Source organism: Neomonachus schauinslandi, chromosome 4 (assembly GCF_002201575.2).
Source record: "Neomonachus schauinslandi chromosome 4, ASM220157v2, whole genome shotgun sequence".
Taxonomy (NCBI): domain Eukaryota; kingdom Metazoa; phylum Chordata; class Mammalia; order Carnivora; family Phocidae; genus Neomonachus; species Neomonachus schauinslandi.
In genome coordinates, this window is record NC_058406.1 from 80,703,712 (window position 1) to 80,728,351 (window position 24,640).

General features: G+C 36.3%; 1 protein-coding gene across 1 annotated transcript in view; it reads right to left on the reverse strand.

The window, feature by feature from the left end:
- The window catches only part of DPYD (dihydropyrimidine dehydrogenase), a 799,188-nt gene that overhangs the window by 373,226 nt on the left and 401,322 nt on the right, over positions 1-24,640 (reverse strand). The window contains 1 exon segment of the mRNA XM_021690256.2: positions 6,006-6,221. Coding sequence (XP_021545931.1) covers positions 6,006-6,221 — 216 coding nt within the window.

Here is a 24,640-nt window from a genome sequence, read left to right on the forward strand (position 1 = left end):
ATGTTTCTACTCAAGAATAATAAGGTACTGTAAGAGAGAAATTAGCTTAAAAAGGATATATTTAATTTGCTAAGCAAACTTAGAGCAAAGCAAAAGGGCCCAGGACTTGCTGTGTTAGAAAATAAAATTATTCTTAGTCTTTTTTCTACTCTGGGAGGAAAAGATTTTCAAAGTAAGAAATGACCTTAGGGTAAAGATCACATCAAAAGTGTTGCTATATGATCCTTTGTCAAGATTTTAGAAAGATTTAAAGCAGGTCCTAGTAGATTCTCTCAGGTAGACAATATCGATTCTAAGAATCTTAAGGACATTGTGCCACAGCAGGAGAAATATCCAAAATGGAGAAAAATCTGTCTCAACAAGAACTATGAATGTGGCTTTAGCCCTTAATAGATTCAAAAGTTTTTAAGCAAGTTTTCTTTTCTTTTCTTTTTTCTTAGATTTTATTTATTTGAGAGAGAGAGACAGAGATAGTGAGATAGAGAGCACAAGTGGGGAGGAGAGGGAGAAGCAGGCTGCCCACAGAGCAGGGAGCCCAATGCGGGACTTGATCCCAGAACCCTGGGATCATGACCTGAGCCGAAGGCAGACGCTTAACCGACTGAGCCACCCAGATGCCCAAGCAAGTTTTCTGATGACGTGACTAAGAACTAGGACTAAAAGGGGCAATTGAAATAAAGAGAATAGGGGTTAACTTTCTATGGCAAGTAATAGGTTGAAAAAGTTACTCAACTGCCAAGAATGGCCATCACTGGCTATTTCTTAAACAAAACAGAACACAACTCAGAGGCCAGAATAAGAGCCCAGAGGACAGAGCCAATAGCTGTTAGGAACAATGGATTAGGGAACCATTAGCAGGGAGCAGAGTGGGGTCCTACTCAAGGAACATCCTCCTGCCTCCCATGAGGCAAGAGAGATAATAAAGAGATGGAGAGAGGGACTCAGCATTCTGAGCAATTACAGCAACTCCAGTTGAGGGTTCCATATGTATGAATGAGGCCACCTTGCCAGTCCCCGGGCATCCCTCCAACTGACTGAAAATGCATGAATGAGCCCAAGCGACACTTTGTGAAGCAGAAGAACTACCCACCTGAGCTCAGCCAAATTGCCAGTGCACATGATTGTGAGCAAATAAATAATTGTTGTTCTAAGTCCGGGCAATTGTTTTAACTTTCTCACTCTATTATTTCACATGAAAAAAATTTTTTTCAATGCTATGTTATAGGGATATCATGAAGATTCAAAGCATAACTTCTGAAAAACATTTGGCAATGTCTATACTTTCTAAGCACTCAATAAACGGTAGTTAATTATGTGTATAATAATGATAATTTTAACAACAACAATGTATAATAATATTAAACAGTTCATGCAAGGTAGTGATTTAGAAGCAGCTTTGGACAGAGACTGGACTCTCCCAGGCCAAAGTTGTTTTCCCTAGACGTCACTGCCTCTCCATACTTGTTAGCCTTTCTTTAGGGTATTTATTTACTTGGGGGGAAAAAAAACCCACCATATTTTAAAAACCAACAATTCATTTATGCTAATAAGTTAGACTAATTCATTCCATGGTGTCTCTGAGGGCAGAACTATAAAACATGGATGGAACTTATGAGAAAGGCCAATTTGGGGTCAATAAAAGAAGATATTCCTAAAATAGGGTTTTCCATAGCTATAACAGCCTTCTTTGCCTTAAAGATCTAGCATATTTCTTGTTACTAAAAGCACTCCAAAACAAGTTACATTTACTCTGTCATAGCTATTGACACATAAGCTTAGATAGTTGGCCAGATGATTTTTATTTCCCTTCCTAAAGTTGTGCGATACATACTCTGTTTTCTCAAAAAAATCTCTATATTTTTAAGACTCTTAAGTCTTAAAACACTACCCATCCATTTAAAAACTTCCCTGACATTTTCATTTTCAGATATGTATAGATGCACTCCAGAAAGCAACACGGGATATGAAAATTTTAAATTGGCCTTTTCTCCTTTGATTGAGATCAATACTCAGAACGGTCAATTTTTTATGTGTTAACTGTCTGTTCATATGACTGAAAACAAAATAGAAACTCAATATGCTTTTGCCAAAAATCTATTTATTCATTTATTGATTCATTTATCCAATGAATATTTATGAAACATTTATCAAACTCTTCCTATAACACTAAACATTGTGTTATGTGGTATAAGGTTGTATTTTATGGAAAAAGCTATCACTATTTGATTCCAAAGAAATAATGAAGAACCTTAAATATTTCTCAGTTTCTAGTTTTTGGTATTTTATGTTGAGAGACTCACTATATGTGCACCTATTGGTCTAATCATGTGATACTTACTAAAACAAAACATATGCATTCAAGATATTTTCTCACTAAAAATCAATCACAAGTTTATTCTAGTATCTATACTATATACCGTATAAATGAAGTGAATTTTTGCTTAGGTTTGAATTTGATTTGGAATAATACTAAACACTTCTGAGTTTATCTATGTAGTGATAAAGATGTATGCAACTTGCAGTCACAGATTACATATTTGCAGTATATTATATGTAGATGCCTGAGAGAACAAAATTTATGATATAATTCACAAAAATAAAATCTTTTTATCTATTTCCTGTCAGTATAACGTGGACATGGGTCAGGAGGTTCTTTTATGCGCAGTCTAAATAAGTTTTAATATTACCAGTTAAACATAGCATTTCTCTGGTTTGTCATTACAGTTTAGCTTTAATTAAGCTTGACCTTGAATGCTCTCCCACCTTTTTTTATTTAAACATGAATGCAGAAGAGGGGGGAAATCAGAGGGGGAGACAAACCATGAGAGACTATGGACTCTGAGAAACAAACTGAGGGTTTTAGAGGGGAGGGGAGGGGAGGTGGGGGGATGGGTTAGCCTGGTGATGGGTATTAAGGAGGGCACGTACTGAATGGAGCACTGGGTGTTATACGCAAACAATGAATCATGGAACACTACATCAAAAATTAATGATGTAATGTATGGTGATTGACATAACATAATAATAATAAAAAAGTAAAAAAAACCCATAAATGCAATATGTACTTATATGTAAAAAATAATTTTAATTATATTCTCAATATCATTTTATGATGATATTTTAAATATCATCTTTATCAAACATAAACAGAATCTCAAGAAAGGCAATCTACATATTTTGGGACATTCCAGGGAAGACTGATTTGGGAAGGAAGAATATAGTTAATAAAAGCCATCTTTGATGTTATTTAACACAAAAGCAAATACAGATCTTTTTATATTTGACATTAAAAATCTGATCATTTGCCTCCCTAAGAAACCACATACAGCTTTTATATACAGACTGCACAGTAAAGAATAATAATATTTCTGTTTACTGAGATATCAACTGGCATTTCACTGTAAGTCAATGGTCTATCGTTGCTACAGCATATTAGACCTCAATCTGGCATCTACAAATGTCAAGAGTATAAAAGAAGTATAGGATGAAAATCAAAAGCATGTTCCAAACTCCCAAAAAAATAAAAAAAAAGGGAAACAAAGTTCACCTAAACGTATTTGCTGCAGAAATCAGTGCAATATTCAGCTGTCAATCTAGAAAAACAACGAGGGAGCCACCCTGTCAGTAGGAGAGGATAATAAAATTTCCAGCAGATGTTCAGGCAGGGCTCTAATTTTTACTGAACTCCCTTGATAAGCATTTAATTTCTTTATCATATGCAGGCTCAGCAAATTGTCCTTCATCAAAACTGTATTGTGAAATATTAATATTTCATATGATAACAAAACTCCATAGAATAACCTTTGTCATATTAAGAGCATCCAAATTTCCAATGTCAAGATTCTGAATTTTAATACTTTTTAAGTAGATTCTTGAATTGGCATAATAAATTAAAATAAGGCTAATCTAAATTGGTATGCTATAATGTCACACAAATATATAGAACATATAATATCTCAATAGATGTCTTTAGTAAGAGGCTGTGGGGAAAACATGTTTCTACCTACTGAGTTGTATGCTACAACATTTCTTCAGCAAGAAAGTATAGACGCTCATAAGACAATTTCACATTCACAACAGGTTTAGTCACTAATTAGGGACAATATAAGAAAACAAAACAAAACAAAAACCCTGGATCTCTATGAAGCAAAACTGACTACTTTGCAAAACCACGTATGGGAAACAATTGTTTTTGAAAATGGCATTTTATCATTATTTATGTCATAATCTGCAAAAATACATTTAGAATAGTCTGTACAAATATTCTGTTCTACCCACCATCAAAGCAAGTAACAGAGAGCTTCCTAAGGAAGCCCCCAACATTATGTTTTATATGCTAAATTTAATTTGCATTTGTTCCTTACTCTGCCTTTCAACCAGCATCACAGACTTGTGAATTGATAGATTAAATTCAAATTGGAGGTTTAGAAGGAAGTTAGCTTCCACATTTATTTCTGCTGGTGATCCTAATAAAGGCTACTGCTCCTAGGTTACTGAAAGAGACAGCATCACAAATCAATGCATGTCACCAACAGAGTAAAGACAGATGTCTCTGATTAATCAGAATTCAATTTTTTGCCAGCAAACAGCAAATTCAAAGCAAACATTTTTTCCTACAGTTCTTCACTTGTACCTGATTAGCCACCTATTTCTGCTTACATATAAAATTTTTAAAACAGTGTAACTATAATGTAGTCATCAGAGACTCAGTTTTTCTCAATGGATTAAACATTTGATAACAGCTTCTGAGTTATTCTTAAAAGATGAATTGAAACAAAGACAAATATACTATCAATATTCTACAGAGCTGTAAACAATTGATTGATGATATTCTAAAGCTGAATCCAGTAAGTTCTGTTTATCTTTACACTTTATTTAACCAAAGTATTTCTAAATATTCCACCAATTTATTTGAAAAAGAACCTCCCTTTAGTTATTTAAACATAAAAACATTTATGAAATTTTTTATGCCCTGGTTTTTCTAACTTTTGAGGATTCTCTAGAATCTCTTGTAAAGCTAAGTGTCTGAATAAGACAGCTGTAATGTTTTAGCCATACTAATGCCAGCTATTGATCCTAGTAAGAGGAGAAAGAAGGAGAGAATGTGCTTAATGGGGCATATTTGTTCTCTATTATTTTCTTTGCCTACGGATAAGGCTGATTTAAATAATGATACACTTTCTCAGTCACTAGATTCACACATTCTTACACATTAATTATTACTAACTACCAGTTAGTACTAAATACATTGATAGATTTAGCATTTAAAATTTTATCAATAAAGGATCTAAGAATGTTAAATTCTGCTGTACTTTTCTAATTCAAAACCGTATAAGGATGCAAACTTCTATTGTATAATTCATGCTACTTTAAAGACATGAATTTATACACTTTGTGCACTTTAAATAATTAATCTCAACGGTAATAGGTACTTTATTTTCTACTAAGTATGTCCATTCATGGTGTGAATACAAAGTCATCATGCCAAATTAAAGTCAGGTATATGTACTTTGAAAAAAGTTTCTATATTTAAAAGTTCAAGAAGAATCTTATTATCAGAACAAATGAGGTACACTGAGTGATTTTTTTTGACATGAACTGGGTCCCAGATTATGCACAAACCAAATCCTAGTCTCTCCAACTCTGAGTTCAGGCAGATGTCCTCAATCACACACATCCAGAAATCACAAAATAATTAATGCCAAAATAAGAATTCGTGAGTTTGTGACTATTACATGAAATAGCCACTTCTGTAATATATATATATATATATATATATATATATATTTGATGCTTCCTATACAAAACAAAATGGGGAATACATGCCCTTCCATGGGACAGAAAGATTGGAAAAGAAAATAAAAACTAACTTGGACTAATAGGTCTTGTCCAGTAGTTGAGTAACTATTATTTCTTGGTCAGAAAAATCTTGCCATCACAATATTTCTGCTCTAATTAAAATACATGATAGACATTTAAACATGACTTCAAAAATATTTTCTTACCTTATCAAGAGAGAAAGTTTTGGTCAGGGCAAAACCCCATCCAGCTTCAAAAGCTCTTCGAATCATTGATGTACTGGTAGCTGGAGTGGCACTAGCAAGACCAAAAGGATTTTTAAACTTCAGTCCAGCCATTTCCACACTAATGTCCACCAGATCAACAGGAGTGTAAAAGAGGGGCAGCTCAGGCTTGGCAGAAACCGAAGCTCCATATTGCGACTGCGAAAAACAAACAGCCAATAACTGTTCTTGCATCAGATCTGATTTTTCCATATAATCTTTGACAAAAATCACTTCAACACACCATTTGAATTAATATAGATTATCTTGGTCTGTTTACAGTGATGAAAACTGGCAAAAAAGGAAGTCAGTTAGCAGTGAACCGAATTCATATAATAGAATCTTTTTCTAATTTTATTAACAGAAATAAAATCAATTAAATAAACAAACAAAAAACTCTATTTAAAACATATGGAGATTCAAACACAAAAGGGAAAAATTTCAGAATTTATCTCCCTCTCCCTGGTCCCATAAACCAGACTTTTTGTACTTAATTTGTGGAAAATGTCTTTAGTGCTCAGAGATATGGGCAACAGAAAGTCAGGAGGCCTAAATTCAATTTCCAGCAGTCTCACTTCTGTTTATGAGATTTTAGGAAAGCCACCTAATCTGTCCATGTCTTTTTCTCTTCTATCGTTTTCAGTAGAGCAGCGGGAATGCTGGTTGCCTAATGTCCTACCTCCTAGGGGTATTGGAAAAGGCAGGCGATCATAAGCCACAGGAAGACATCTAATTTGGAAAGTGGGGAATGTACTCATGTGCAAGAGGAGAGTTTCTTTTTTCAGAACCCAAACCAGTACCAAAACAGTTAATGTCGGGAAACCTGCAACTGGCTCTCAAAACTGGAAAATTTCCTTTGTTAAAAGAACACTGTAGTGACGTTACCTTGCATTATGAAAACACTTAGGCAAGGTGCATGGCACACTGAAGAGGGTAGGTACTTGCTAAATGTTGTCTCTTCCTGGCTGGGGAGGTTATTAAAGATCTCATCAGGCCTTTGGTTTATAAAGTGTCTCTGTCTCTGTCTCTTTCCTTTTCTCCCTCCTTCACTTTCTCTCTGTTTATCTCTGGAAGACAAATAATTCTGGCAAATATAAAAAAGGATGAATTTTCTAAGCCAAACTGAAGCGATAGGGCTAGTTAATTCTAAAGTAAGAACTCCTTTCCCTTGTGAACCATCACTCAAAGGAAAAGTTGTTTGAGCATAACTTTAATTTTACAGGAGTGTGTCTTATGTAGATAAAAATTGCCATGACTTGCATACAAATTATTTCTGGACCTCCACCATTTATAATGCAAAGTAAAGTTCACTTAATATGTAAAAAGGCATCAAACTTGTCAATTGAAAGACTAATGTGTCTCCTGCACCTACAAAGAGGTGCCTGACCATATCAAAGCTTCAGCTATGGCAGGCATCTTCTGCCAGGAATGTTCTGGGTTTCAACGCACATTTCTGAATATTGGTCAGTCCTGTTCTGAATATAATTTCTCCTGTCCTCATGTGGAATTGTAATACTATTAAAAAGATTAGCAAAGACAAAAGGTATAATGTATAATATAGGGAATATGTTAATTTGATCCGTGTGTGTGTGTGTGTGTGTCTGTGTGTGTGAATTTGTACAGGGGTACATGAGGGGAAAAACACCTTTGATGTGATTTTTCTCAGCTGTGCAATCATAGTTTAAATTGAATCAGGCAAATTTAGGTTAGACTAAGGGAGACTTTCCGGACACCATGGACTGGTCAACACTGGGAAAAATCTAGATGTACTTTTTGTATCTGAGGAATCTTAGAAATTGCAGGCAAGTTTGTGTCTGATGCTAAGAGCAGAAATGCATATGGTTCCATATTCTTATTTAGGTGAGGTGAATGACACTACTAGTTTTCTTCTCTTTTTAAGGTTTTGTACTGAAATATCTAATCTCTTCAGTCTTACAGATGAATTTGGTTGTTATAATCGTAGCTATATGGCATTAGGCAACAGCCCAAGGAGGTGGATAGAGATGTATAGTTCAACTTGCATTTCTTAATTTATGTAGTTTAAAATATATAAGGCATTGCCCTGAAATTATTAAGACGGTTGCTGCCTTGTGACGCCTGGGTGGCTCAGTCGTTAAGCGTCTGCCTTCGGCTCGGGTCATGATCCCAGGGTCCTGGGATCGAGCCCCACATCGGGCTCCCTGCTCGGCGGGAGGCCTGCTTCTCCCTCTCCCACTCCCCCTGCTTGTGCTCCTGTTCTCGCTGTCTCTCTCTGTCATATAAATAAATAAAATCTTTAAAAAAAAAAAAAAGACGGTTGCTGCCTTAATACTAAAACGGGAATGACGTGGACAAACTTCGCAAGATTTTCCTTAAGCTTCAAAACAAAAATATAAAACAAACAAACCAAAGCAAACAACAACTAACAAAAAGTAAACACACACACAACACTTTCAGATGAGAAGTGCAGCTTCTTATAAAACAGGTATTTCCTTTATTGACAAAAATACTACTGATGTGTATGCATATATGATATAATCTAAAATCTTTACTTGTAATAGGCAGCTGTTTTTCATATTGCGCATACAGGGCTTTTGTTTTTTGTCTTTGAGACTTTTTTCTTTTTTTTAAAGATTTTATTTATTTATTTGAGAGAGAGAGAATGAGAGAGAGCACATGAGAGTGGGGAGGGTCAGAGGGAGAAGCAGACCCCCCGCTGAGCAGGGAGCCCGATGCGGGACTCGATCCTGGGACACCAGGATCATGACCTGAGCCGAAGGCAGTCGCCTAACCGACTGAGCCACCCGGGCGCCCGTCTTTGAGACTTTTTACCACAGTGTGGCGCTACAGCAACCCGGTCTGTCCAACCTCCTAATTTACTCATGCCCAATGTATGCTTCCTTTTCTGAAGTTTAAAAGTCTGTTCCCTCTGTTCCCTTGCTCAGACAACTTAAGCATTTCAAATTTCAGCTCTCACCATGAGGCTAATTCCTCCCAAATCCCATTCATAACCTTCAAACTCACATTTCCAAGAGACTTCAAGACCTTCGGATATGGATGTTTTGCCATTAATTCAAACTCAACTGCTTCAAAGTGTATCTCATATTCTCTTCTAAAGAATATGTTATCCGATTTTCAATTTCAGACAATACTATTTTTCCAGTCATCCAATAGTGTTCGTAAATAACAGTTGTCAGAAACAGCCTAGATTATGTTAACTATACTGGAATTAAAATAAAAAACGTAATTGAAAGAAAGAAAGAAAGAAAGAAAGAGAAAGAGCCTAGATGTTGAGCAATGAAGATTAGTTCCCCAATAATACCACTGTAAAAAGGAATGTTACACTGGCATTAGACTGATATAGAAACTGATACAAGGAAAAAAAAAATGTACTGGCATGAAAGAGTGTTTATCCTGTACTAAGTGAAAAAATAGTGGGTTAACATTATATGTAAGTCCAAAACCAGTAAAAAATAAGGAAACAAATAAATATTTAATATATATAATAGTATATGTTATTATGTGTATTGCTATATGCTTCTCTGTTTACCCATCTATCATAAAGAGTAAATACCAATATATTAACTAGTGTTATCTGAACTGGGTGGGATTGGTATGACCTTTAATTTTTAAATTTTTGCTCCTTTTATCTTTTATATTTTCAATACTGAACATAAATTAATTTATATGAAACAAACAGAATTAAAGGTATATTAAAAATAATTTTCTAAAAGAATCAATGAAAAAACCAGTAAGTGAAGATCAAGGTAAACAGACTACTCTTTAGCTTCCTCCACAGATTGTCCCAAATCAATCCTTTCAGCTATATTTAGTATTACACATAAACTTAAAAACATTTAGAACTAGAACAATCAAAGAGATGATCAACCTTAAAAGCTTTATTTTACAAAGAGAAAACTAAGGGTAAAGGAGGTTAAGGGAGTACCTATAAGTTATTCAGCTAGTGGCAGAGCCAGAATAAAGTGTGTATTTTTTCTATTTTTTGGTCAATTTTCCTTCCAGCACCTTAAGCCATCTCTCAGAAATCAAATGTTTCAGTCATTCTTCCTCAAAAATACTCTGTGCCATCCTGCCTCTGCACCCTTTCCCATTCCATCTCTCTCTTCTCCACCTAGTATAAAATTTCCCAATCTAAAGCACTCCCTGGCCACTGTAGATAAATAATTTTATCTGGACTACTCCCAGGGCATAAAAAAATAACATTATTTCAATTTACTAATTACACTGAAAATATTTGGTTATGTGTTTAATCACTAATATGCTAAAACTTATCCACATCTTCAGGAAACCAAATTCAAATTTCTTTTCATGGCATATACTGATTGCTTCCCTAATGTAGTGCCCATGAACTCAGACACAATTCTTAACATTCATATAAAACTATTTTCGTTCATGTATTTATTAAGAACTTTATAGAGATTAACAGAACAGATAGGTCTCTGGAGCTCACAAACAGAAGAATGCAAATAAAGCTACCAACCAACCAACGACACACAGAATTAAAACCACAGGTAGTTCATCACACTGCTACAAGTCTCCATGCATTATTTTATGTATTTCCACTGACCTAACATATAATCCGTGTTCTTCACCCATCACATGACTATTCATCTTTCCAAACTCAGTTCATTCATGCAAGTATATGTTTCCTGGGTCATTACCTTAAAGCAGTCCATACCCTTGTCAAATATATCTTCCTGTCATCTCTGCTATGTTGCAATTTAAAATATGTCTGTACCTCAGTAGTCATCATATGGGGCTGTACATGTTGATTTTCTCTTCAAACAGAACATAAGCTCCTTGAGGGCAGTGATCACATCTTATTCAAATCAGTATCTCCATTAGAATTAGAAATATATGTAATATATTTTTTATATATTTATATATATATTTTATATATATATAAAATGCCCTTAAAGGCAACTCTGCCCTCTTAGAGACAAAGGTAAATAAAATCACTTTTCCCCGTGGCAACCTTTAAATATGTTTTAAAGAACTATCACATTCTTTCCAAATCTCCTTTTTCCCCAGGGTAAGCATTTATAGCTTCATAACTATTTTTCATACACAGTGCTTTTTGACATTTTCATTGTCCTTTGTTGGATATCTCATTTACCTTTTCTGTTCTGAAATTAAGAACTGTGCTAACATAGTTGAAAGGGTTAAATACAAGAACTTGAATTTATGTGATTTCCTCCTTCCTTTCCCTTTCTAAAACAGGAACTGTCTTATAATCTGGACATTACCACAATTTCTTTGGTTGTTCAAAATATACTTAATGGAAATGCAAAACAAAACAAAACAAAAACCCTATAGAATCAAAGGAAGCTAAAGTGATAAAGAATTGAGAGGAGGACAGAGCGGGGAGGTAAAAGTAGAGACAAAGGAAAAGTGAGATGTCGAGCAGATTTTCAGTGTAAAGGTAAAAAGTGATATTTCTTCTATAGAAGCCATTGTCAGACATTAAGAGACATTGCAAATGAGAGGGATGTCTAAAGATGACTTTTTAGAAAGTTTGATTTTCCCTCTCAGAATTTTTTAAGGGCAGACTGAGTGAGGATTTTAGTCACTTCAAATTCCATGTAAAAAAATTATCTGCATGACATGCATAAATCATGAGAAGTCCCAAATTTATATGGGTTACACTTAAATTTTCTCATTTCATTTCTACCTACAAAATCCTTCAAGGCTCTTCACTACCTGCAGAATATAGCACCAGCTCCTCAGCCTTATATAACCCTAGCTGTGATCTGGGCTCTTCCCCACTCCCCACACTTTCTAATCTCCTCTTTCAGCCTTTCTAATCTCATCTGCTACCATTCCCTCACAACATTTTATGCTTCCACTTATTAAACTGCTTAAAATTTCTCAAACAAAACAATATCATTAATGTACCTATGCATTTTGCCTCCCTCCCCACCCCGCCCCAAAATGTCCTTTCCTGTCTGGCTTTTCTGCTTTGACAATTCCAACCAATCTTCCAAGAGTCAGTCCTGTTGTCCTCACACTATGAAACCTGCCTGGCTATCCACAAGCAAAGTTGTTCCCTTATCATACTCTGCACTTGTTAGTTTCCATGTGTGTCTCCTACCTAATTTAATTTAAGCAGCTAGCATAAGATTTGGCAGAAAGATGCTCAAAATATTAGTTGGATACGTCAGACTAGTGATCTTTACTTAGTCTCTTTTACATCAGTCCCCAGTAAGATGATAATCAACTTACATGAAATCATCATCAAATGCATTCCAGATATATATTCCATTAGTCTGATTCTAATCTAGACTAACATTCAACTCTTACCATTGGAAGACTGTTGAGTTTAGCAAAGGCACTAAGAAGAATTATTTAATGCAATGATACATAACTACTCTGGGCAATTAACATTCTATATCAGGCACATAAAGTGACATAAACGTTTAGTGACCTCACAATTTTGCTAGGATCCAGTTTAAAATGAAACATTTTTCTGCCCCACATGATTTTTAACTTCTGGCTTAGATTTGTTCGATTTGTTCGATTGCAACCAATAGAAACTAGCCTCAGATGGCTGTTAAGAGTGAGGGTACAGAAGCATCTCATGAAACTCAGGAATGCAGTTAAGCCTCTAGGAAAGGCTGGGGATCCTCATGGAAAGCCATATAATCTGTCTCTTCCTCTCTCTACTCTTCTACATGCTTCTAGTTTAGTCTTCTGTCTCTGCCAACTGGCTTCCTCTGATGCTTTATGCAGAATGGTTGCTATTCTATAGGTCTAGCCCAGTCATTTTTAACTCTACATATATTTTTTTTTAAAGATTTTATTTATTTTTTTTAGAGAGCGAGCGAGAGAGAAACAGCATGAGAGGGGAGAGGGTCAGAGGGAGAAGCAGGCTCCCCACCGAGCCGGGAGCCCGATGTGGGACTCGATCCCAGGACCCTGGGATCATGACCTGAGCCGAAGGCAGACGCTTAACCATCTGAGCCACCCAGGCGCCCTTAACTCTACATATTAAAAACATTTGAAGGGGCGCCTGGGTGGCTCAGATGGTTAAGCGTCTGCCTTCGGCTCAGGTCATGATCCCAGGGTCCTGGGATCGAGTCCCGCATCGGGCTTCCTGCTCCTTGGGAGCCTGCTTCTCCCTCTGCCTCTCTCTCTCTCTCTGTCTCTCATGAATAAATAAATAAAATCTTAAAAAAAAAATAAAAAAATAAAAACATTTGAAGAGTTTTAAAAATTCTGACATCCTCGTCAGACAGACTCCACCCTAATTACATCAGAATTGCTTGGAGTATGGCTCAAGCAATAGTAGTTCTTGAATACTCTTCAAGGAATTGAACTGTGTGGGACGCCTGGGTGGCTCAGTCAGTTAAGCGTCTGCCTTTGGCTCAGGTCATGGTCCTGGGGGTCTTGGGATCGAGTCCCGCATTGGGCTCCTTGCTCCTTGGGGAGCCTGCTTCTCCCTCTGCCTCTGCCTCTCTCTCTCTCTGTCTCTCTCTCTGTCTCTCATGAATAAATAAATAAAATAAAATAAAAAAAAAGGAATTGAACTGTGCATCCAAGGCTGAGAATTGCTTCTTTAGCCATGTCAATGCTCTTCCTAATTCCTAATTCTCAAGTGAGAAATTCAAGTTTGGTCATGATTGCATTACATGTCTACTTTTTTTTAAATAAATGGCTACCAGGGGCCTGTTCAAGAGAATAAAGTATTATTATAAGGTGGGCAGATACTCTACAAAGTGCCCATATGGGGACTTTTATCTGCTTATAAAGTAACAATTCTGACAGCCATCATTACATTGTCCAAATATTGAGGCCTACTATAAAAACAGGACACTTGGTTTATTCTCAGAATCAGTAAGATACTTGTCTACTTGTAAAGAATACTTAGATCAGACCCAGTGAGAAGTGTTCTGTACTTACTCTCTCCTTATGATCACAGCTCTTCAAATTAGGCATTACTCTACTGAAAATGACGGAAGTGAGGCTCAAAGAAAATAAACAACTTCTTCAAGGATAAGAAGCCAATAAGTAATAGAGTGAGACTTGAATTCAAAGCTTACACAGCCTACATTATGTCAAGCTGCTCTTGTTTACATAAACAATATTCTTCTAAAGTATTAATGTCCTCAAAATTGGAAACTGATCTGAAAACTATTCACAATGGTTTGACTGAACACACACAACACATGTACACACACAGAAAAATCTGTTGTCAAATATAAAAAGTATGCTCCATTCAGATATTGATAAGATAATCAAGTATAATGCCTTTCATTTCAGAATGAAAATAAAAACAAATATAATCTTAAACTATAATGGCCTATTATTTTATTATTACATTATTACTCTTTATCACTGGTATTCTCCTACTATACCTGGCTGGGTCATGGAATTATACACAGAGAAATTTGCATGTATCATGGTTATGTTGTTGAGGAAAAGCAAATCACATCATAATTATGTATCCCAATTGCATTTTTCCCTAATTTGTTTTACTGGAATGAAAAAAAAAAAGCGCTGTTAAAAGCAAGACTATTGGTAGGGTTATATTCGATTGAAGAAGAGAAAATAACTACCACTATGTTCCATCCGATTTAAAATCATTAAACAGCTTTCACTTACTCATTTTATTTATATTTCATTGTTATATAACTACAATGGTTCCTATCTTGGGGTACAGCTGCTCTAGAAGCATCCATTCGGAGATTATTTTAAGGCAAAGAATAAATAACACTGTATAGCCACTTAGGACGAGATTAATTCATAGGCTGGATTTATGCATTAATTAACTCCAGGTCAGTTACTTTGCCCTTTGAAGAAATATCTATAGAGGGGAAAAACTTGCAAAGCAGAGATTAATTTGGATTAGCTGCTTCCATGGCGGAAAGGCCCAGGTACAGTGATTACAATTATGACATAAAATCAGATTTCATTTCTCCATTTTGAGAAATTACTATTTGTAATGAAAATTTTAGAAAAGATATGAGGGTATAGAAAAGTTTCTAAAAAATAATGAACCCATTTCATTCACTTCTTTAAAGGATTATATTCGCATTGCTCTTCATAAGATATTTGTAACCTGAGTGCAGAATTAGGCTACAAAACTAAACATTAACTCAAATCCATGTGATCTTTTTCTTCATCTAAACTTTACCTCCACCCCCAACTACCAGCTCTTAAGCAACTTAAGGTACTGTCATGCAAAAATTCCTCCTCCTCAACAAAAAAAACTATTCCTCCCCTAGTTTTCCCCATTTACTTTATGACACTACCATTAATTCAGCTTAAGCTAAAAATCTGTGTATTGTTGATACTTCTTTTCTTTCATTCCCCATTTTTCTTCTACCAGCAAATCTTCTAATGACTCTATCTTCAAAATATATGAATCCATACACTTCTATCTATAATCATTGCCATCATTATCTCTTACTGGGATTATTTTTACTGTTTCTTTCATTTTCCTTGCCTCCTACTAGAATCTACTCTTTACTTTGCACCAGAGCCTTTTAAAAACACAAATTTGATTGTTTAAAACTTTTCATTCATTTCTCATTGCATTTTGTTAACATTCAAACTATTATAGCCTACAAGATCATTCATGAACTGGTCCTGTCCCCATTTACCAAATTGACCTTATGCCACTATCTTTGTTAATACACCTATCAATCACGTATGACATCCACTAAACTCTATCTTTCCCTGGGTGTTTGCAATTGCTATTCTCTCTTCCTGGCATGCTCTTTTTTTATTCTTCTGTTTCCATTTAAACTTTACTCCCACTGCCAGTTACCAGCGCTTTTAGCAACTGCTATGGACTGAATTGTATTCCCCCAGAATTCACCCGTTGAAGCCCTAACACCGAAGTGATATTATTTTGAGATTGGGCTTTGAATAGTAACTTAAGTTTAGATGAGGTCATGGAGGTAAGGCCCTCATGATGGGATTAGTAGCTCTATGAGAAGAGACCCATGTGAGGACACAGTGGGAAGGCAGCCATCCACAGCTAGGAGAACTCTCACCAGAACCCAACCATGCTGGTACCCTGATCTCAGACTTTCAGCCTCTAGAACTGGGAGAATATAAGTACCTAGTGCTTAAGCCACCTAGTTTATGGTAAATTGTTATGGCAACCCAAGCTGAATAATACAGCAACCTAAGGTAGAATCACCAATAAGCCAAGTGAACTTGTAAAATGTGCTTCCTAAATCTCATGTGTCCCATGACCTAAAATGTTTCCTAGCCATTTTCGATCTTTCAACAATATTTATGAAGTGCTTACTATATGGTAGGCACTGTGACCAGGTGCTAAAAACACAGCAGTAAACAAAGTACATTTTCTGGTTTCATGGATTTTGCATTACAGGGTGATGGTAGGAGAAGGAATCAAAAATATAGATGAGTGTGTGTGTGTGTGTGTGTGCATGTGTTTATGTGTGATGTTGTGATTTATAATAAGAATATATATTTGGTCTTCGTCCTGTTTCTAACTCCTAAAATCCTCAGAATTTCCCGCGTGATGAGAGCAATGACGGTGTCTTTTTTTATGTTAATGGATGAAAGCACCTAAGGATGGGGGCTGGTCGCCAGGAGAATCCACCACAAGGTTCAAGGTTTGGAACTTTCTGTCCCATCCCTTTGACCCCCTGACCTCTAGGGATGTGACAGGGGCTGGAGGTTGAATCAAGATTTAATCAATCGTGACTATGTAATAAAGCCTCCATAAAAAACCAAAAGGACAGGGTTCAGAGAGTTTCTAGGTTCGTATACAGGTGGAGATGGGGGACAGAGGTGCACCTGGAGAGTGCATGGAAGCTCTGCACCCTTTCTCCATACTTGCCCTGTGCATCTCTTCTACCCAGCTGCTCTTGGATTATATCCTTTTATAATAAACCAGTGAGCTAGTAAGTACAATACTTCTCTGAGTTCTGTGAGCCACTCTAGCAAATATTGAACTCAAGGAGGCAGTCATAGGAGCCTCTGATCTATAGCCAGTTGGTCAGAAGTACAGGTAACAACCTGGACTTAGGATTGGCATCCTGAGTTGAAAGGGATCGTTGGAATCTCCAATCTACAGCTTGTTGGTAGAAAGCACAGGTGGTAACCTGGGCTTATGACTGGCATGTGAAGTGGCAGGGGAGGGCAGAAGGTGGGACAGTCTAGCAGAACTGTGGTTACCTGTGGGATCTGATGCTATTTCAAGGTAGATAGTGTTGGAATTGACTTAAATTGTAGAATACCCAACTGGTGTCCCAAGTATTGCTTTGTGGCATGCGGAGTCCCTACCCCCTCATAACATACATTGCAATTGGGTCCAGGAACCCAAAACAGTGTGTTTTCAAGTGGCTTCTCCTCAGAAACAGGATGCAGAGTATATGTGGGTTAGGCAGTAGTGTGGCTAGGGGCAGGGACACAAGTTTCCACTTGGTGACCACGGAGGCTTCTTTATTTTTTATTTATTTTTTTTTAAAGATTTATTTATTTATTTTTTTATTTGACAGAGAGAGACACAGCGAGAGAGGGAACACAAGCAGGGGGAGGGAGAGAGGGAGAAGCAGGCTTCCCGTTGAGCAGGGAGCCCGATGCGGGGCTCGATCCCAGGACCCTGGGATCATGACCTGAGCCGTAGGCAGACGCTTAATGACTGAGCCACCCAGGCGCCCCCGGAGGCTTCTTTAATAAAGTAACTTCTGAGCAGATGTGAGAAGGAGGTGAGCAGAGTTATGCATATACCAACAGTTTTGGTATATGCTCTGACTTTGAAGTGAATGTTTCAATTTATCAACTGAGCTACTGCAATAACATTGGTTTCTTTTACCTTCTACTAATTATAATATCATTCATTAAGAAAATAGCACATAGACTATTACACAGAGGCCCTATGTCATAAAACCCAAAGGGTTTGGTAAAAGGATAAACTAGTGAATTAACTCTAAGAAGTGGCTTGTAAGTTAGCCAAGGACCCACACCCCCTCCAAAAATAATAAATAACATGTTGACAAATTTTCAAAAGTGTCAATCAGTAAGGTAACAATTGCAATATTCACAGGCCTGGGGGCAAAGGTGGTGACCCTGCTGACAAGATGTCAATGACTAGTGTAAGAAAAGCCTGGTGACCAGCACAGGGTGGTGCCTGACAGCAAATCCATGCAGCACAAAGAAGTCAGCGTGATCAAGGTGAGAGTGATGAAGGTAAATAAAAGAAGCTGACATTTAAGAAAGGTGACAACAGCAATGTTAAATATTAAGACTTAGAATAAAAAGCTCAAAATTGTAAGTCAACAACCTACCAGGCAAAACCTGATTTTGTGTTAACCTATTAACCCGTGTATTTCTGGGAGGAGAAGTTGCTGAAATAGGCTAAGGTGGGGATGGGACGCAGGGAAAAACTAAGACAGTTGCATAGATGTTACTTTTGGACCCGAAACAGGTCAGTTAGGCCACTTTGAAACTCGCTTGTCTCACCTTTAAAACACTGATTGTAAAGGATGGTGGTGAGGATCACAGGAGAAAAATTACAATGAGCTGGTATGCTCATTTTTATCCTTCCGTTTCCATGATAACTGTACCCCACCACATGTTTGAGCAGTCCAAGTAGATATTTATCATCAATGAACCAAGTGAATTTGTATAGTCTGCTTTGTGTGCCCCATGATCTAAAACATTTCCTCGGCACATTCAATTTTTCAGTCGTAGTTATCAAGTGCCTGCCATACGGTAGGCATTTTATTGGTCAACCACCTACTATCTGGTAGGCATTGTTCTAGGCACCGAGGATACCAGAGAACAAAACTGACAAAAAATCACTTTGAAGGCTACCTTCCCACGGGATGTTGTCTGGTATATAGTGACCATGCAGTGCATGAAAAGGGATCCAAAAATCAAGTAAGATCATTTTGAGGGCTAGTTGCATGGATTAAAGAAGTCTAGTGCCATTGTTCTCATCCTGACTCTGGCACAGAGTTCTCTGATGATTGGCAGGGACTTACCTATGTGTTCTGCCTTCCATTATGCTCAACCGAAGCTCAACCAAAGGACATGGGGAGGAAGGGGCAGGATGATTATTGAGAAGAACAGTAGGGCTGAGAATGGAAAAGCCTGGGCTCTAGCCCCAGCAGACCTTACCATCAACACCTAACCAAAGGCATTACATTTCTCCTGTTCTAGCATCTATGGACGCCATTGCTGTCTTTATCTCTTTGGGGATCTTTAACATATTTATTTTAAATCCCTTTTAGAGAGTTCTATTATGGTTCTTTTCTCCTGAGTGAATTTTCCTATGAGTTGAGTTGACTCTTTTAAAATCTGTTTCTCAGCTTTCTGACCCATATGTTAAGTGGTTGAGTCAAACATTTCCAGGGCCATAGCCATCTCAACAAAATTTAGCATACATTTTCTAATTTGTAAAATGGGGAAAAGAATAGTTACTCTGGCAGGCATAATTTTGAGTATGACATGCATGTTAAGCCTCTAAAAAGATAATCAGCATATAATAGGTATTTGATAAATTAGATTCTTTATTTTTAACATATATAATTTGGGTTTCAGAAGCATAAAAAACTATAATTTTGTCTTTTTTATGGATAAAGATAGTGAAGCTCAAGATAATGCATTTGAGATTTTAAACATTTTTTAAGTGCTTGAGCTGAGAATTCCACCTCTGTGACTACATTGTGCTGTCTCAGAGCCATAACTGAGATAACCAAAAGGCGGTGTGACATTCCCAAAGGTCCAAAGGCAGAATTAATGAGTAATTAAGTCAGGATTTGAACACAGGTCTCCTGACCTCTAGGCTTTCCTTATACCACCTGTATCTAGGTATTGTTCAATTTAATCCTTTGCAACTTGTATAAGACTCAACTTTACTAAATCACTGAATGTAGAGGAAAAAAGTTCTGATTAAAATTTTTGCATTTAAATTTCCACCAGCAGGCTAAAGATTCTCGGTGCTTTGTTCTCCTGTGATATTTTCATGAGTGCCACACAGCCCCAGGCATCAAGGTGTCAGAGACTTGGCATGGAATTCCTAACACCTATAGCCCATTTGGACCAAGTGACCTTGTAGTGGCTAATTTCTTTCATACTCCCTCAGCACCTACTGAGGTCAGGTTCAGTACGGCATGGATCAGATTTTTCAGTTATTTTTTCTAACCATTCTAATCTTGAGTTATCTGCCTGAAGTAACAATCTACTGCTATATTGGTAAGAATATATTCTGCCCTTATGGAGACAATTTCATTTTAAATTACTTCTCAGGTCAAACGCTGCCATTTAATAAAGGTTTGGAACCCTATATAAAGTCAATAAAAGGCATTAAAATCACTTATTAGTCATGGTATTTTCTTTCCCTATCACCACCTAGATAGTTTTGTTTTCATAGCTCCCTTGGATATAGGCTCATTCCTCATTTTTTTCTTGATTTCCTTTTACAAAATCCCCCTTCATACACAAAAAGCTACACATTTTTACAAACAGAAATTTTAATAGAAAAAAAGTCAAGCTTCTGATCCTTAATAATTATTTTGAAGTATTTAGCTAGGGAATTAATCAAAAATTAACATGGCTGTACCATCAAAAAGGCAAACTCTACAGATAATCTATGGGGTTTATTGTATGCTTATTTATAAACACTTGAAACGGACTTCATTTTTCAATGACTATAAGCAAATTTAACTTGACTACTTCTCACCGGAAGGGATAAAAATGAGATCACAGTCACTTTTGATTCTAGTTCAGTCTAAAGGCACAGTTTACCAATGAGAAATCGGGCTGAAGTCATTTCAATACGGTGATCCTGACCAAGTGGAAAAACTTAGCATGGAAACAGCATTTAGCCATGATATACTTCAATATTATTTTTTGGAGTCTATCACTATCTCAAACTGAATCCATGATGATTTAAAACTGTCTTTTTATTGATATTCATTGTTTTTCAACCTGACAGTGGCCAATGATTCATATCAATCTTCTTTTAACATAGGAATTAAAGAGTTTGCAATATATCTTAAACTGAAGGACACTTTTTCAATAGGTCTCCGGATTTTAATACAGTTGTCATTTGAAAAGCCTTACCTCCTCTCAGTTGGAGAGGGGTTTAGAAAAGAAGCCAGCTCCGTCGATAAGATTGTTTTTATCTGAAGCAGTGAAGGATTCAAAAATTAGTATGACATATCGATGATGCCTCTTTTTTTTTTTTTTAAGGCATTTTTATTCTCTAAGTGCAGGAACACTGCAGTTGGCTGTCAATCATTAAACCACAAAATGAAGTCCTTTGCCTGGCAAGAAGATCTGCATAGTATACCAATACTGGTAAACTAACCACCAAATTATAGCCTTTTCTCTTGCCTCACCCAGATTTCACAGGGGCTGCACACCCAAATAAATGCCTCTTGGCTACCCATTCATCTAACAGCTGGAAAGATGACACTTGACATTTGGAAACTTTCCTGCGAAGATTGCTGCAAGGCTTTCCCATTAGCTTCCTGGTGAGACTGTAAGGTCGAATAAGCTGCCTCAAAACCTGCAAAGGGTAACGGAAATGCTCTAATATTAAGCCTGTGCAATTTAAATTTCTAATTCTCAAATCATAGTTCTTCAGATATTGTACTGGTACATTTCAGGGCAAAAGAATGCCTTTGAAGATGTGAAATTAAAATGATATTTTAAGCAATGATAATGATAACAAGTGTCTTCAAAGTTGGCACGGAAGTTCTTCCAAGCACGGAGACTTGGACATAGATAAGTCCCTCCAAGTTTTATTTCTAAAATCCCAGACTGTCATATTTTTAGCAACTGCTCATCTTTGTACAGAGCAGCAATCTTTAATATGAGCCACAGTAGCTATCATTCTCTAGATTTGATTTTCACATCATAAAAATTATCAGAGATAGCTTTAAAATCCTTACAATCCAACAACATGGGTTCTTTTTGAAAATCAGTGAGCCTGCTATAAAATAAAAATGTAAATATTCCATCATGAAGAAAATGCTGTGATCTTATAAATCTTTCAAATATAAACATATGCCTTTGTCCTCTTTAGAAAGGTAATTCCTTTAAAAGAGATCCCCAAATTAAAAAGTTTTAATAACCTGACTGTTCACTAAAGATATTAGAAAGACAAAATCCCTCACACAATCTCCAACCCTAAAAGTGGCAGAAGGTGAAAGATTTCATTTATTGATATGAATGCACATAATTCAATTAGCTTTATAGCAATGATCCTTTTGCACTGTGCTCAATTTTTAATTCCCCATCTTCAAAGTGTCCTTACAATTTTCTATTCTTGTTTGTTAACTCAGTAGTTCTCATGTGAAAGATTGACAAGAATGAATAGGCCTCTCTAAATGTTCAGTCATATGTCCAAATGTAGATAAAATTAATAATATGATTAAAAGGGAAAATGAAACATTTAAAAAATATATGCAGAAGGGCATTGAAGAATCAGGAGACATGAATGATGTCACTTTCAATCTTGAATTAATCACCATCTGGGAGTGAAATAACTTTTTAGAAGTCAATTTAATGATGCTGAATTGTACCTCATTAGCAACAATGACAGACAGGGATTCCTATGGATGTGCTTCTCACGGCCTCACATCACAAACTAACACAAGGGCAAGCCTCGCTTCCCTCTGCCATTCCATCAACAAATCCACCAAAAAGAGTCTCAGCTCCAAAAAATGGAATACTTAGCTATGATTGGACTTCTCCTTACTCTTCAAACTAAAATCACAACTACCATTTTGTATTCATTCACTCAATGGTGAGACTATGGCATGAATCTCTCTCCACTAGGTATTGAAATCACAGATTCATTTCACATAGCCTATTGAACTGCCATCGGATGATAATGACTTTCTGTCACTCTTGACCTGGGGCAGATTTGAACTAGTGACCAAGAGGTTAAAGGCTCTGTATCTCATTACCAATCCCCTGAGATACCTAGTTCCCTCAACAACTACTGATTCTTTTGAGACTCAATCGAACCAAAAGAAAACACACAAAAACCTCAAGTAGGAGAAAAGTTGATCATCAATGCAAGGAATTTATAATAGTCTTGAAAAACTTTACAAATGTCTGTTTCAAAATGTACCCATATACCGTATAAAAGTGAGTAGAACTACATTAACTGTTAGAGAACTTCACTATAACCTCAATTAAAATATCATATAAGCTTCACTGTAGGGCTGGAAAACACTGTAGAAAGCTAAAACCTAAAAGACACCTGTGCTCTGTGATCCTATAGGGTTAAGAAAGACATTTTAGACCCAGTATGATGCCAGAATATTTATGTGTGTATCTTGTGTATATGTTCTAAGATAATTCTGCTACAAGAATTAGTTTCAAGGGGGATTGACAAGTTGGAAAGAATAACATAGATTCATAAACAAAATAATCAAAACAGTATCAGGCACCTTAATGTGGATACTTATTATAGGAATACAGCATGTTTACTAAAGGATAAAGTTTGAGAAAGAAAAAAAGAATATCATTTGGGAAGATGCACATAGGCAAACTCATGTATATAGTAGAACCACTGAACTAAACCAAAAAAATAACTTTCTGTTGTTGCTGAAAGCTGACCTCAAATGGTGGCAGCGAACAAACAGTACTGTGTAACCATTCAACTTCAATTCAGTGATTCCTAAAGTCATTGTAAACACAGCAACCAAAACTTTTTTTCTAAAATATGTTTAATGTCCCAATGCCTCCTTTCTTATCCTCTGCAGTTTCTCACCGTGTTTGAATTTCACAGAAAGAATTCTACCCAAAAGAAAAGAGGGCTTCTTTTCCTTTTCATTTCTTATCTATATTTGAACAATCTCTATATAATTTCTTTATTTGAATTTCTATCCCTTACCTATTCTTTCCATATTTATCCTTCCACTAATAACTCTTGTCTTTTGTCACTCAATATTTATCTTCATACCACTGCAACTGCTTCTCTTGCAGCAACATGTAAGTTTACTCGATCCCTTCCTCTCCTAGGAATAAATACTGGGGTGTTTTAATGTTGCATCTAAAAGCTAGTAAATTTAAGGTAGAATTCCAAATCACAGAATAATGACATGGAGGACTGCTCTAATGATGTAATCAAATCCATAGGTTTTGAGATGATAATTTTCATATATTTGGACTGATTTTATTTGACAAAATATCTCATGCTGGTAAGATCATCTTCCCAGAACTACCATGACTACTTCAAGGAAAACGAGTTTCTAACCTAGGATTAGAATTTAGAAGCATTTAGCCTGTATTCTATTTACAAGTTTGCTCTTATAGTGGAGTACTTGGCATGGCAAGATAACATATAGCTTTTTTTCCTCTACTTTTTTTGTGATGGAATGTGTTTATATGTTGATACTAAAAGTAAATGCCCAATTTTCTAAACAATTGTATTTTGGTAAATTACTGACATTTTTGTCAATTAATAATACCATTTTGTAAATATATTTTGTATTAAAACTTGTCTTTGGTAAAGAAGGACCTTAGGCACCATATGGTTTCCCTTAACAAGTTGGTTGCACCTACCAGACTCACTGGACGAATTTCTTCTCTCCTGTTCCTCTGTGAGATACAAATGAAGGAAAAGGAGTGCTGAA